At 47.5% G+C, this 16,011-nt stretch overlaps 1 protein-coding gene across 1 annotated transcript in view; it reads left to right on the plus strand.

The window, feature by feature from the left end:
- Positions 1 to 15,702, plus strand: part of SEL1L3 (SEL1L family member 3) — a 110,028-nt gene extending 94,326 nt beyond the window's left edge. The window contains exons 21-24 of the mRNA XM_080657593.1: positions 1,576 to 1,703; positions 2,331 to 2,433; positions 2,515 to 2,587; positions 14,589 to 15,702. Coding sequence (XP_080513719.1) covers positions 1,576 to 1,703; positions 2,331 to 2,433; positions 2,515 to 2,587; positions 14,589 to 14,728 — 444 coding nt within the window. The 3' untranslated portion in view covers positions 14,729 to 15,702. The remainder of the gene's footprint in view (positions 1 to 1,575; positions 1,704 to 2,330; positions 2,434 to 2,514; positions 2,588 to 14,588) is intronic.
- The last annotated feature ends 309 nt before the right edge of the window (positions 15,703 to 16,011 follow it).

Here is a 16,011-nt window from a genome sequence, read left to right on the forward strand (position 1 = left end):
CGTTTGTTGCCTGTTTATCTGTTGAAGTTTTGACACCTTTTAAAATTTAAATTGAAGTTAGTTTTTTTATGCATTTGCCTTGTAGATAATGAATCTTAAGTTATTACATTGCATATAAATATTCCTCTAGCCTATTTTCCCATTTATTCCAATCTTGTTATGTTTCCATTCTTCTTTAAATTTTTATAGGTCATTTTTTTTCTTTTCTTCTAATACGTTGTTTTAAGAGCACCTTCCCTTCAAAGTGCAGAGAAATATTGTATTTTCTGTGTGTGTGTGTGTGTGTGTGTGTGCATCTTAAAGATACTTAACACTTCCATCTATTTAGAGGTTATTTGGCAACATGGTGGAGCTTAAGATTGGAGACTCTGGACCCTGTCTGCTCCTGTTTGAATCCCAGCTCTGCCCCTTTCTAGCTGTGTGACCTTGGGCAAATTCCTTAACCTCTCTGTGCCTCAGTTTCTTCATCTATGACATGAGGAGGATAATAGTACCTGTCTCAATTTGTTGCCATGAGATTTAGTAAATACATATAAAACAGAACAATGCCTCGCATAGAGCAAGCACTCCGAAAATGCTAGCTGCTGATATTTTTATCATGGTTATTGCATAGGATGCTGTGGGAGTGCTGGTTATACACCGCGGCGGATGATGATTTTCATTGAGATTGTTGTCAGTGGCAACTGAAAGGAAAGGCCAAAAGGAGAAGATGTCATTAAAACATGACCATGAATTCTTTGAAGGGCAACAAGGCAGTGAAATTTGTAAAGCTCTAATGCTAAGTACGGCCGTTTTTTGTTTATTTCTTGGTCTGGCCGCTTGCCCGGCTCATGATGGACAGTGTGTTGCCTCCAGGTAGCATAACAGCTCCCATCCTGGATGAAGGACCTCTACCCTCAGGCTCTTAACTATGTTATTTCATTGGACCTGCACAGCCCCACGAGGCAGATCCTACCTCTGAGGGTCAGGAACAAAGTGTATAATAAGGAAGACGTAGACGTAGGGAAATGTACCACAGTGGAGGTCTGTGGCAAGAGGAATCATGAGAGGAGGTTTTCCACGCCGGGAAAGCCTAGGGAGCTGAGACAAACACCCATCCGTTATTCTGTACATAGGAAAGGCTCCCTACATGAGAATGTCAGTCATCAGTGGCACCCCCAGCCACAACAGCATTTTGGTAGGTCTCCGACATGCCGATGGGGACCCCGGGCATAGTTGTAAGTGATGGACATGGCCTTCGCCTCAGCGTTCTGGTTCTGCCGGTGACACAAGAGTGCGTTTTCCCATGAGCTCCGTTTTGAGAGAATGAGCAGGAAAGGACAGGTCCCCGGTTGACTGGCTTCTGAGCAGATGGGACCCAGCATCCTCTGAAATCCTCCTGGTTCTCTTGCAAATAAATTTCTCAGGTGCATGTATTTAGGGAAACCATTCATCAATGACGATGACAAAGCCATCTGGCTCTGGGGACTGGGGAAAAAAAATCTAGAGGTTGTAAAAGTTTACATTCCGATGAAGGGTGTGTGTCTGGGTTTTATTATAAGAAGCTGCTGAGGTTGGTTTGTGGCTTGTTTTCAGGGATTTTTTAACCTGGCCCTGCTCATTGAGGAAGGTGCTATAATCCCACATCACATTTTGGATTTCTTGGAAATTGACCCAACTCTCCATGCAAATAACATCTCCATCCTCCAGGAACTATACGAAAGGTGAGTTCAGAGCCTCTTTAATTCTGTGGAATCTGGAGGGACCCAGTGGATGCTGTTGGCTTCTTGGTTCAAGTTAGTCTGACTCTTATTTTGTAGTGTTTCTTGCTCTGAAAAGGCTCAGGATTTGTTTTGATTTGAGAACCTCCAGCTGCACCCAAACTTACTTCCGTCTTCTAGTTTCTGAGGCTTAAGATACAGAATGAGCGTGATCTGAAGTTAAGGTGCTGACCAAGGTTTTCCACGAGAGTGGAAAAAATAACGTGTCTGATTAGACCATGCCTTTCTGCATGACAGGGCGGCATTCTGGTGTCTGGATTCGGAGAGACCCTTGGACAGAAGTGTTGTCCCGGTGGCCCCCATGTTTCAGGGACCTCCTTGACCTGTTGGCTTTTTACTAGTATTAAGGATAGAAGTGACCTTTTCCTGAGATTTCAGGCAGGATTCTAGAATTGTATGGCAGGCTTCAACCACGCAGAACTCCCTTTCTTCCTTTGCCTCTCATCTCAAGAGTGCCTGCTTGTCCCCAAGCAGAAGGAGGTGGGTTTCAGGGTCTAAAAATGCACGTCATGAGTAATGCCACCAAAGTTTGGCTGACACCTCAAGGTGCCCTCTGCTTTGTGTCTGCAGGTGCTGGAGCCATAGTAGTGAGGAGTCCCTGAGCCCCTGCTCCCTGGCCTGGCTCTACCTTCACTTCCGGCTCATCTGGGGTGCTATCCTGCACTCTGCCCTGGTAGGTACCCTCTTCCCCCGGCCCCGCCCTCATGGTCCCTGCCCCTGTCAGTCATCTGACGCCTGTTTCCGGTGTTTGTAGATCTACTTCCTGGGAACCTTCCTGCTGTCCGTGTTGATCGCCTGGACCCTGCAGTATTTCCAGTCTGTCTCAGGTAAGGCTTTCTCAAAGGCCAGGGCAATATAAAAACATAGCAGTTCCTTTCCTTACCAGAAAAGTCACCCTCTCCCTCCTCCTGCCCTTGGCCAAGCTATTTCCTTTGGTTAGGATGGACATTCAGGGGTCGGGGGTCCTCCAAGGGGTGTAGCATAATGTCTGGCTGATGGAAGACCCCCATTACTATTATGTTTTTCAAAGTAAGAATTCTTTTAATAAGAAGCTTAAGAAATTGAACTGAAATGTCTTTCCCCATTGAAAATATCTGCTAGCAAAATTCTACCTCTGTGTGCCTTAAAACCCAGGCTGGAGGCCCCTCCAGCATGAATGCTTATCCTATTTATCCCAGTCCAAGGACAGCAAGTCAAATGAGATGATAAACAAGCACCCATGATGAATAAAAATACCCAGCCACTGCCCGGCAGGTGTGGCTCAGTGGTTGAGTCAGGGCACATGCCTGGGTTGCGAGCTCGATCTCCAGGTGGGGGCATGCAGAAAGCAGCCAATCAATGATTCTCTCTCTCATCATTATGATTCTCTCTCTCCCTCTCCCTTCCTCTCTGAAATCAATAAAAATATATTAATTTTTTTAAAAAATACCCAGCCACGTGGATTCGAGGGAGGGTCTGAGGAGGAATGTAAAGTGAACCTTTATTTTAGTGTGGTTTCCACAAGTTGCTATTATTTTTCTGTGCTAGTGTAGGGCAGTAGTTAAGGAAATGGACGCCTCTGTCTTTCTCTTTGGGCTTAAAGTCCAGACTTGGCCGTGTGACTTACGGCGAGTTATTTCACCTTCTTGATCCTCCAACGCCTTGTCAATAAAATGAGGTTATAATAGTAGCTACGTCCCAGGGATGTGAAAAGGGTTCAGTGAAAAAAATATATATACATGACACTTACCAAAAGACAACTGTAGTTAAATCTTAACTGTTATACTTATCGGGCTTATAAAACCCTCTCAGTAAATATTAGCTATTACGTTTATCTGCCCTGTTGGATCATAAGCTGAGTTGAAGGAAGGTCTGTCATTTGTAGTCTCCTACTTAGTAGGTGCTCAAATTTGCTAACATCTCTCGTGGAGGATTATAGTTTCCCACCATCTCGGATGGTTTCCAAGAACATAATCCCTCATGAAGACCAACAGGGACATTTACAAAGGGACACGTTAGGACTGGACGTGGCATTTGAGTCTTTGCGTAGCCATTATTTATGTCACAGATAATGACAAGCAAAAAGAGCACTTTTCACCTCCAATTCGATGGGGACACAAAAGTCACTGTTACGAGAGGCTTCTTGTAAAACACGGAATCATTTCCCTCTGACTTACCTGAGGAGGTTAGCAGAGAACCAGCAAGAGCCCTCCCAGCTTGGAGGCCTGGTGGTGTTCCGGCTTATAAATTTTCCCCATGCAAATTCTGTCCCGTCCCCAAATTTGTTGCCATTTATTTTGCATCTTGTCACTGTTTTCCATTTCAAATTATCTTTGTCATTTTTACTCTGTAGAAATATTGTTATGATTATTACAAATGCAATTCCGATGGAGGAGCTAAAAATTGTCTTTATGATTTTATGCCAGCTGGTTGCCATGAAAATTCATGGGCTGGTGGAATTGCTTGGATCAGAAGTCTTCATTGTCAGTCCCTCCGCAGTCTCATCTCCCTGTCCGTCCTGCCCTTTTGTGGATTTTCCCTTCCTGTGTATCCCTTACTCCTTCACACATTTTCTTCAGTTTTTTCAACCTCTTTTCATTTGCTTCTTCCTTAACATCCCCTCCCTCCCTGTTGACCAGCCTTAGAAAAGTCTGCATGGAATCTTAAAAAATTTTAATTCTAGCCCTGGCCGGTGTTACTCTGTGGTTAGAGCGTAGGCCCACGCACCAAAGGGTCATGGGTTCAATTCCCAGTCAAGAGCACGTACCTGGGTTGCAGGTTCGATCCCAGGCCCCAGTCGGGGCATATGCAGGAGGCAACCAATCTTTCTCTCTCTCTCTCTCTCTCTCTCTCTCTCTTTCTCTCTCTCCCCCTTCCCCCACCCACACCCCCCATCCCTTTTCTCCTTCCCTTCTACTGTCTCTAAAAATCAATGGGAAAAATATCCTCGGATGAGGATTAACCAAAAAAATATATATATTAATTATCTGTTCTTCATGTTCCAGATGAAGAATTGAGGCCAAAGGGATGAAGTGGCCTGCCCCATAATCACAAGATAAAGTCCCAGAGAGCATGTTAGGGCAGCAGAATTTCCAGACTCACCATACTTTAAAACAGCCATTGTCATCTGCCTCCGACCTATTGTCCCCTTACATAAGAAATATTTTGCAGCACATTTTTTGGTACCCTGAAATGAATGAGAATAATCCTGCCTACACACTTTTTTTTTTTAATACATATTTTATTGATATTTTACAGAGAGGAAGGGAGAGGGATAGAGAGCTAGAAACATCGATGAGAGAGAAACATCGATCAGCTGCCTCCTGCACACCTCCCACTTGGGATGTGCCCGCAACCAAGGTACATGCCCTTGACCGGAATCGAACCTGGGACCCCTCAGTCCGCAGGCCTACGCTCTATCCACTGAGCCAAACCGGTTTTGGCCACACATTTTTTTTTTTTTTTTTAAAGAATGCCCTCACACCAATATAAAGGAGAAGTAAAAAGTAACTAATTATCATAAAGTAATATCTTTTTCAGTATTTAAATTCTAGCTCAGTGCTTCTTCATTATAATGTGCACACGAATCACCCAGGGAGCTTGTTAAATGCAGATCCTGACTCAGCAGGTCCCGGGTGGGCCTGAGATTCACCATCTCTAACAAGCTTTCAGGTGGTGTCCACACTGCTATTCCATGGACAACACTTTGAGTCATAAAGGCCTAGAAGTAAAAACAAAAAATCTCCATGTATTTCCAAAATGTGCCCCACAGTGGTGCCTACCAGCTCTGGTAGAACTAGGGTAGAGTTAAAATACATAGTAAATTATTTTCGTGTATTTCAGATTGTCAGCATTAAGTGCATACCTGTCAATAACTGTGAAATAAAAGGTACTATTCCATCAGCGATGGGGCGATGGGGTCAGGGCAATAGAGAGGCGCAGAGAGCGGAGAAGCCACTGGTGTGACCCCGATGGGCGGGTGCGAGGTCCCATGACCTGCCCCATGGGAAGGGAAAAGACGTCCTAGATGCTGGTGGCAGCCGTGGCGTGGAGAAGCAAGCGCAATAATGAAGAGGGGCTGGTTTGAGAACTAGGGGCCTACCTTCAGCAGCCGTGTGCAGGGATTTGTGCTGTCAGTTAGGGATCTTTGTCATTTCGTGACTTGCATATTTCCAGTCAGTTGTTTTTAAAAATTAGTGATTTATGGTCAAGCCTTTAAATTGATCTGTCCATCCATTTTGCGTTCAGCTCCAGCTACCTTCATTTCCCCCCTGAGCTTATATGCTCTGTGATTTATACTCAACACTTTGCTGCGCTTGCCACATTAAATTGTCCCGCGTTGGGAAGGCTGGCAGCGCACGCCAGTAGCTAACGGCACAGGCTCGGAGTCAGGATGCTGCCGGGACTCTGGCCCGGCCACTGGCCGTGTGACCTTGGGCAGGGATCCTATCTGCTTCGGTTTCCCCTGCAGAAATAGTACAGCTCCCTCCTATTGTAGTTGAGACAACGGGATGTGAAGTGCTTGGGACTCCGCAAATGTTAGCTCTCAAGGAGCAATGTCCCAGGGCATGTTCCCTGCAAGGAAAGCATGCTGACACCAGGTAGCGCCTGCACTTGGGTTGTAGGTATTTCTCTCTTTCCGCGTCCAGCGCAGCTAGAGAGCGGGTCCAGTTCCTGAGTAGGGGAGGCAGGGGATTGAGAAATAAAAGAAAGAGACAAGACACAGAGATAGAAGGAAAAAGCTGGGACCGGGTGGGACCACCGTCCTCTTCTGATGGAGAGACAGGGACAGGGGCCGAGAGCCAATCCAGCGAGTTTATTTTATATCCCAAATACCAGGAAGTTTCACCGAAAGTCAAGACAAAGGTGGCTGGATCCAGCTGCAAGAAAGGGATCTGGATCCAGGCAGCTGCCCGCAGCTGTGAAGGCCCACTCTTGCACGAATTTCATGCATCGGGCCTCTAGTATATATATATATGTGTGTGTGTGTATATATATATATATAGAGAGAGAGAGAGAGAGAGATTTCAGAGAGAGGAATAGAGAGAGAGAGAGAAACATGCATGATGAGAATCATCGATTGGCTACCTCCTGCACACCCCACACTGTGGATTGAGCCTGCATCCTGGGCATGTGCTCGGACATGTGCCCTGACTAGGAATCGAACCGTGACCTCCTGGTTCATAGGTTGACACTCAGCTGCTGAGCCACGCCAGCTAGACTAAGGGAACTTACTTTTGACTCTTAGCTTCCATTCCACCAGGCAGCTCTGTCTTTCTTGGGGCTGACACCTCCCCGGGTAGTGCCCAGGTCCCTGGGTCTTAGGTGACACTAGCAACACTCATACGGCCACAAGTCTGAAAACAGAACACACACAGCGCCCCAGGGCCCAGGTTCATTGGCTTGGCAGCTTCTGGGTCACGGGGGGAGTCCCATCATCTTTGCCAAAGCTGGGCTCCGTTGGCCTTTTTCCTCCCAAGTCTTCCTCGTGGGCTGAAGGTGGGGGCTTCCCTGATGGTGCAGCCCACAGCTGGCCTCAGCCACTTCCCCAGGCTCCACAAGCTCCTTTTCCCGCCTCGTCGCATCTCTGAGGCACTCTTCCTCTCCCCTCCCTGTCAGGGATGCCAAGCATAATTTCCTTAATGGACTCAGGCTTTTGGAAAAAAACAACAACACACACACACAAAAAAAATCCCAAAGCAAAATATGTCTAAAACCAACTCCATTTCTGTACCGCCACAAATCTCCCCTGAGACAAAAAGGAAAAAAAAGCATGGATCCTGGTTACTGGAAGGAAGGGAAAGAGAAGAAGAAGGGAGGAAATGTAAATGACCATTTCAAAGAAAGAGTCCTGCCTTACTAGTATCAGCACAATCTTTATGTTTAAACTAGAGGCCCGGTGCACGAAATCCATGCACTCGGGGAGAGGCTCCCGCCACCACCACTGCGCTCACCAGCCATGAGCCCGGCTCCTGGCTGAGCAGCGTTCCCCCTATGGGAGCGCACTGACCACCAGGGGGCAGCTCCTGCATTGAGCATCTGCCCCTGGTGGTCAGTGCATGTCATAGCAACCAATCGTTCCACCATTCGGTCGATTTGCATATTAACCTTTTTATTATGTAGGATAGAATACACAGTATAGAGCGAGATGTGCAGAACTACCAGCTCCTCAGTATGACTGGGTAGCCTTTTAAAACAATGTCAGCCTACTCAAAACATTCATAATTTAAGCCAACTCACCCTTTCTGCCTGAGTGGTTAGCCAGTGTAGGAGGAAGATGATACAAACGAGATTAATTAAACCTTTTCCCACTCTTTTCCTGTCCTCCACATTTCCAGTTAATGAGGTTTCTACTAAAATTACAGTAAAATGACACAAAATGTGGTGCACGCGAAAGAAGCAGTGGCCTGCAAGTCAGAGCGATGTCCTGGTGAGGTTTCACCTTTCTCCTACCTCATTACCCTCGGCACCCTCCCAGTATCCCTACTTGCGAGAAATGCTTCAATGGCATGGCTCACGTTTGTGCTGGGCCCTGCTCGATGGAGAGGCCCAAAGGAAGTAGGCTAGACCTTATTCATAGCTGAGATTTCCAGGGCTCCCTCCTCAGGCACCCCCTTCTACTCCATCTTTGCAAGCATTCTGCAGTCTCAGGATGCACCCAGTATATTCCCTCGTGTTCTCCTTTCCCATACGCTCCCGTCTGGTCAGCTGGCAAGCAGATGTTTTCCCTACAATGCTCCACAACAGGGTTTGGCAAGTTTTATTCTGTAAAGGGCCAGATAATAAACATTTGGGGCTTTGAGGGCCATCTCTGTCATAACTCAACTTTCCTTATTTTATATTTTGTTAAAACTCACCCAAGGGTATTTTTTTATTTTTTTAATATATGTTTTTATTGACTTCAGAGAGGAAGGGAGAGGGAGAGAGAAACATCAGTGATGAGAGAAAAATCATTGATTGGCTGCCTCCTGCACGCCCCCGACTGGGGACCAAATCCACAACCGGGCATGTGCCCTGATCAGGAATCGAATCATGACCTCCTGGTTCGTAAGTCAACGCTCAACCGTGAGCCAGGCCAAGGATATTTTCTTCATTGATTTTTAGAGAGAGAGGGAGGGAGGAGGGAGAGAGGGAGGGAGGGAGGGAGGGAGGGAGGGACAGAGGGGGAGAGAGAGGAGAGAGAGAAAAACATCAATGTGCCTCTTGATTGGTTGCCTCCCTGTACCTGCAACCCAGGTATGTTCCCTTAACCTGGAATTGAGCCCACAATCCTTTGGTGCACAGGCTGACACTCTAACCACTGGGAAACACTAGCCAGGGCATGACTCAACTTTCCTTATTGTGTGAAAGCAGCCATTGACAATCCATGAAAATGAACAGTGTGGCTGGTTGCCAATCATACTTTACTATGGACATGAAAATTTTAATCTTGCCCTGGCTGGTTTGGCTCATTGGATAGAGCATTGGCCTGCAGACTAAAGGGTCCTGGGTTTGATCCCGGTCACGTGCCCGGGCTGCAGGCTGGATCCCCAGTAGGTAGGCGGCATGCAGGAGGCAGCCAATCAATGATTCTCTCTCATCATTGATGTTTTTATTTCTCTCTCTCCCTTCCTCTCTGAAATCAATAAAAATATATATTTTTTTTAAATTTGAATCTCATGTGGTTTTCATATGTCATGAAATACTACTTTTTTAATTTTTGTCCAATCATTTAAAAATGGAGGAGCCATTCTTAGGTGGTGAGCCATACAAACTCAGGCAGTGAGCCGCATAGTCTGTCCACAGGACTCAGGGCCAGCTCTTGATTTTTCTCACTAATGTACGGAAAATGGTCTCCTGAGTGGCAAGTAATCCAAAAATCACTTCTATTTGGCTCTGGAATATGATGTGTAATTTTTTAAACAACACACGTATTTTCCTGGTTACCTTGATTCTAGTCCAGTAATCAAATTAGCACACATTCCAGGTGAGCACAGAAAAAGAGGCCACTTGGAAATGATGGCGGGCTGTGGGGGGCTTGTCCGGTGATTGCAGACCCGCAGTGGGAGGGGAGAAGTCCTTCTCCCGTGGGCAATAACAAGCTTCCTGTGGAAGCGTCGAGCTTTTTTATTACGCTCTGACGAGAAGGTTTAAACGGTGGCCATGCTGATTAGGCATTCCTTCCACGTTCCCGCAGTGGCACTTTTTGGTTTTAATCAGAAAACTGATTGCTGGCTTATCTTGTTACCATGGTGATTTAAACATTTGCCTCCGCTTGAAAAGGGAAAATGCATGCCTTCATTAACTTCTGCAGAGATCATCAAAAAGATCCATGTGAGGGCCTAAGGGGGTCGTGGGCCATCTGATCCAAGCCTCTCTGTTCACAGATGAGGAAACCAAGGCCTACGAGATTCATTTAGAAATTCATAGTATCTACCCCAAAGCCATCTATGAGTTAAATGAGACTTGACTAGACCGGGTCTCTGGAGTCCAGCCAGTGGTCTTTGTGCCATCCCTGTGCCTCCTGCTCCCTGCCACGGTTAGATCACCTGCCAGAGGGATGGCTTTAACTGAGAAATGTCACATCATTATGCAACCCCCTTGCTCCCCCACCCCACCACTGTCCTGTTCTCGCCGAACAGTCTCTGGGTTCACAAGAGCTCCTGTAGTTACTGAAAGAGATTCCTGGGGGCTCTGGAGCCCATTGCTGAATTTCTTAGACGGGCTTCCTGGAGATGCCTCTAGGTCAGCCTTGGGCAAACTACGGCCCGTGGGCCGGATCCGGCTGTTCTATCTGGTTCTCTTGCTCTCCCCTCCTCTCCTTTACTTTGAACTTATATTAGTTCACACAAACACTCCACCCATGCTTTTGTTCCGGCCCTCCGGTCCAGTTTAAGAACCCATTGTGGCCCTCGAGTCAAAAAGTTTGCCCACCCCTGCTCTAGGTACTTGGAGGTGCAACTCTTGAAGGGTTTTTCTAGAAGTCAGATTGCCAATATGTGCATCTTCTTAAAGTCAATACGTTTCAGGATAGAACCTTTAAAAATGGTCCCACTGACTGGAAACTGTAAGAGACTTAAGGATTCCTGAGTTTAATTAAGATCACTACTTAAAAGCAAACTACCGGTTGCAATTGTTGCACAAACTGTGGCCATCGTGTTAGCCATATGTCACGCATCCCTGCATACCGCTACCCTCATTTTACAGATAAGAAACCAGCTCAGAGTGGTTAAGTAACTTGCTCAAGATCACTCTGCTGGTAAACATCAGAGCCATTTGACTTCTGGTCTTTCTGGCTCCACAGTTTTCTGCTGCTTTCCTAGGCTACTGAGGCCTGAAGGAAAACTGTAGGCATCTCAGAAACAAATGCACCAACTCTGTCATCAGTCCTGCAAGCCATGCGCCTGAAATTAATAAATCCTAACATACATCTACAGTAAACCAGGTCTCTAGGAGCAATAACTGACATTTGTTGAGTAACTTTGCCTGCCAGGCACTGTTCTAAGCACTTTGTGTACATTAGTTCGTTTAATCCTAACAGCTCAACAGGGTCTAGATACTTTTATTTTCCCCATATTTTAGAAGGAGAGTGAGAAACTTGTCCAAGGTCACATAACTGATAAATGGCAGAGCAACCCAGTTCCAGAGCCCACAGTCTATAACCAGGACACATCTTTGCCTCAGTACACGAAGCAGGGATGCCAGCCTCAGCACTATGGCGTTTAGAGCCGGGTCACTCTTTGTTGTAGGGGGCCTGTCCCACGCATTGTAGAATGCTTAGCAGCACCACTGGTCTCTACCTACTACATGCCAGTAGTATCCCGCCCTCCAGTGTGACAACCGAAAATATCTCCTAACATGGCTAGCTGTCCCCTAAAAGGCAAAAGTTCCTCCCATTTGAAAACCACTGACATCTATATATATACTAGAGGCCCGGTGCACGAAATTCATGCACGGGGTGGGGGGGGGGGAGACAGTGTCCCTCAGCCCAGCCTGCACCCTCTCCCATATGGGACCCCTTAAGGGATGTCCGACTGCCCATTTAGGCCCGATCCAGGTAGGATCAGGCCTAAACAGGCAGTTGGACATCCCTCACAATCTAGAACTGCTGGCTCCCAACTGCTTGCCTGCTTGCCTTCCTGATTGCCCTTAACCTCTTCTGCCTGCCAGCCTGATCACCCCCTAACCACTCCCCTGCCAGCCTGATTGATGCCTAACTGCTCCATTGCCAGCCTCATTGCCCCTAACTGTCCTCCCCTGCAAGCCTGGTCACCCCTAACTGCCCTCCCTTGAAGGCCTGGTCACCCCTAACTGCCCTCCCCTGCAGGCCTGGTCCCCCCCAACTGCTCTCCCCTGCAGCCTGGGTCTCCCCCCAACTGCCCTTCCCTGCAGGCCCGGTCGCCCCCAACTTCCCTCCTCTGCCGGCCTGGTCACCCCTAACTGCCCTCCCCTGCAGGCTTGATCGCCTCCAACTGCCCTCCCTTACAGTCCTGGTCCCTCCCAACTGCCCTCCCCTGCTGGCCTGATCGCCCACAACTGCCCTCCCTTGCAGACCTGGTCCCTCCCAACTGCCCTCCCCTGCTGACCATCTTGTGGTGGCCATCTTGTGTCCACATGGGGTCAGTCATCTTTGACCACATGGGGGCAACCATCTTGTGTGTTGGAGTGATGGTCAATTTACATATTACTCTTTTATTAGATAGGATAGAGGACTGGTGCACAGGTGGGGGCCAGCTGGTTTGCCCTGAAGGGTGTCCCGGATCAGGGTGGGGGTTCCCATGGGGCGTGGGGCGGCCTGGGTGAGGGGCCTATGGTGGTTTGCAGGCCAGCCACGCCCCCTGGCGACCCAAGTGGAGGCCCTGGTATCTGGGGTTTATTTATCTTCTATAATTGAAACTTTGTAGCCTTCAGCAGAGCCAAGCCTCCTGCTCACTCCGTGGCTGCAGCCATTTTTGTTGGGATTTATTTATCTTCTATAATTGAAACTTTGTAGCAGAGGCCAAGGCAGGCCAGGGCTGCGGGAGCTTGACTTCCTCCATCGCCAGGGGCAATTCAAGCCTCCTGCTCTCTCCAGCTCCGTGGCTGCCGCCATTTTTGTTGGGATTTATTTATCTTCTATAATTGAAACTTTGTAGCCTTGAGTGTAGGCCTGGACCAGCCAGGGTGGCAGGGAAGCTTGGCTTCCTCCATTGCCAGGGAAACCCAAGCCTCCTGCTTGCTGCAGCTCTGTGGCTGCAGCCATCTTGGTTGGATTAATTTGCATACTCGCTCCTGATTGGCTAGTGGGCGTGGCTTGTGGGTGTAGCAGAGGTATGGTCAATTTGCATACTACTCTTTTATTAGATAGGATAAAAGGCTAATATGCTAAGTGTTCTCCCGACCGGTAGCTGTGATGCACACTGACCACCAGCGGCCAGATGCTCAACACAGGAGCTGCTGAGCTGCAGTGATTTGGTAGCGACGGTTCTCGGGTGATGCACCCCTGAACCAGAGAGGAGGGAGCCCGATTCCTCATGGAGCCACGTGATTCCACCTTCAGCTGTGGGTTATGTTGTTGCTGGGGCACTGTCAGCCCCAAATCTGGTTTACTGCACACTTGCATTTGCATGTACAACAGCAACTTTACAGAGTGCCCTCTCGAACTCCTCAGGGGATATTGGAGAGATGGTTTGGGCCTGATCCCCGCAGGCCAGGCTGAGGGACCCCACCTGCCAGAGGGACTCTGTGTACTCTGCAGATGCCCTTAGAGCCACGGTGCCACCCCAGGTGCAGCTGGCCAGGGAGGGACCGCAGGAGGTTGGTTCCAGGGTATGTCCAGCCCGAATTGCCCAGTCCCACCCCGCTGACCACTAACTAATTTCCTTTCAATGTGCACAAATCCATGCACCGGGTCACTAGTAAAATATAAAACTTTATAAGCCTCCCTAACATGTTGGTGGTACAACTGCCTACCTAATAGTAGATTAATAAATAATTAGAACTAGTAATTATGTTTTTCAAAACTTAAATACACATATTTAAATAAAATAATTTAAACCAAATTTGGTACATCATCCAAATGGTATCCTATATAATAAAAGTCTAATACGCAAATTGATCAAGCAGAGAGCATCCGGTCACTATGATGCACACTGACCACCAGGGGGCAGACACTCAACGCAGGAGCTGCCCCCTGGTGATCAGTGCGCTCCCAGAGGGGGAGCACCGCTCAACCAGAAGCCAGGCTTATGGCTGGCGAGTGCAGCAGCGGTGGCAGGACCCCGCCCCCCTCCCCGCCGCCTTCACAACAGCACAAAGGATGTCTGACTGATGGCTTAGGCCCACTCCCCATAGGGAGTGGGCCTAAGCCGTCAATCAGACATCCCCCAAGGGCTCCCAGACTGCGAGAGGGCACAGGCCAGGCTGAGGGACCCCCCCTCCCCACCAAGTGCACGAATTTTGTGCACCGGGCCTCTAGTAAGAATATAATAGTAAATAAAACCAACAGTTCTTTCTAATTGGTATAATTTATAGCTTGCATTGCATTGATGCCATGGGGGGAGGAGAAGAGGTGACCACAAGAAACATCAACCAGAGAGATGTTTTGTTTTGTTTGATTAAAATATTAACCTGCAAGTCACAGCATAAGTGCAGCATCCCAGGATGTCACGACCATTAGAAGTCTTTATATATCTATTTCAACCTGCCATTTTAGGGAAGGTGACACCAAAGTCTAAAGAACTTAGAAAATGGGTCCAAAATTACTTACCTAGTCAGTTTCAGGGCCACTGAATTAGAAGCATCTCTCCTGGCTTGCTGGGTTCTGGGTGTGGTTGTGTGCCCTGCATGTACTGTTGTGAATACTCACCATCTGTTTGTGTGTCTCTGCAGCCAACGGTTTCAACCTGACACCAGCTGGGGCCTCCCCAGACGCCACCGCTCCCACTGCAAGTCCAGCTGTGACTCCAGCTGCAGATGTCTCTGCTCAGGACCAGCCCACAGTCACTAATAACCCAGAGCCACGTGGGTGAACTGTGCACTCCAGGTCTCTCTCGATGAGAGAGAAACCTTTGGACAGGTGGTATTGGAAAGCTGGGCCAGGGCATTCTACTGATAAATACCTTAAAAGTCTTGTCAACTGGATGTGAATTTTGCACTTGGTGTCTTCTTTTTTTTTTTTTTAATCAAATGACAAAGGAGTGCCCAGAGCATTCAAACAATACAAGGACCATCCTGACCTTAGGAGTGTGTTGGGAGGTTAGCTGGGTCATCGCAGACGTCCACTGACAGTGACTCTGTGTATTGGGAGTCACAGTTTGCCCGGCAACATATCGGAATCCTTATATCCTGGGACGTCGTTTACGAATCTTAGCCCCTTGTTCATCCCCTTTTATTCAATAACAGAAAATTGTGACTTTTCTACAAGTTAGGTAATATTCCAGTACATGTGTTTGCCACAGCCCTGCTCCCCGGAGTCCAATCAACAGATTGCAATTTGGCTTCCAACACCCAGCAGTTCTGAGGCGCCTTGACATAAATCGGTTGTGGCTGGAAGTGCAGGGAAGGCAATGGCTTTGTAAATTGGTTTACATTTTGCTCCTTGAATTTTTCTAGGGTTGTAGTGCTTCCAAATCATTCAATGACATTGTTGGGCATTGGTTACCTTTCAATTGCAATCCATAAAATAACATTTAGAAAATTCTTAGTATTTAAGTGTAGCCTTCTCCATGAATTACCCATTAGAATAGACTGGCAGCAGTGGGATGTGCAGGAAAAACGCCTTTAGTTCACAGTCATCCCCACCCTTACGCCTGCCTGAGTCCATGTAGGGGTGTGTGTGTGTGTGTGAGGGAGAGAGAGAGAGGAAGAGAGACAGAGGGAGAGGAAAGGCAGACTGTGCACTGTATGCTGCTAAGGTGGTAAATAAATCAGTAATGCAATATTGTGGGTCCAAACTACTCTTTGCATACTTTATTTACAGTAGTAAATAAAAATTATTTTTATACATTAACTTCCAGGAAGTGTTTTTTCTCTCCTTTTTCATAGTTACTGTTGTCATTGTACAAAGTCCTCAGGTTTATGCATTCTCCTCAAGAGAAAAAAAAAAAGTCCTCCTTAAGAAGGGATCCTTCTGGTAACCCATGAACGCTGGCGGGAGGTGGCAGGTGGCAGCTCTCCAGGAATCGAGCTCAGGATCTGACCCCATGATGTTTGCACAGGATCAGACATTGTTTCAAGGTTTCTGGTTGCTCTGAGGCTGGGTTCATATCAATTCTGGGTTCAATTTGCAATCTATCCTCTTTCTCCTCTGTGT

Source organism: Plecotus auritus, assembly GCF_963455305.1.
Source record: "Plecotus auritus genome assembly, chromosome: 1".
NCBI lineage: Eukaryota > Metazoa > Chordata > Mammalia > Chiroptera > Vespertilionidae > Plecotus > Plecotus auritus.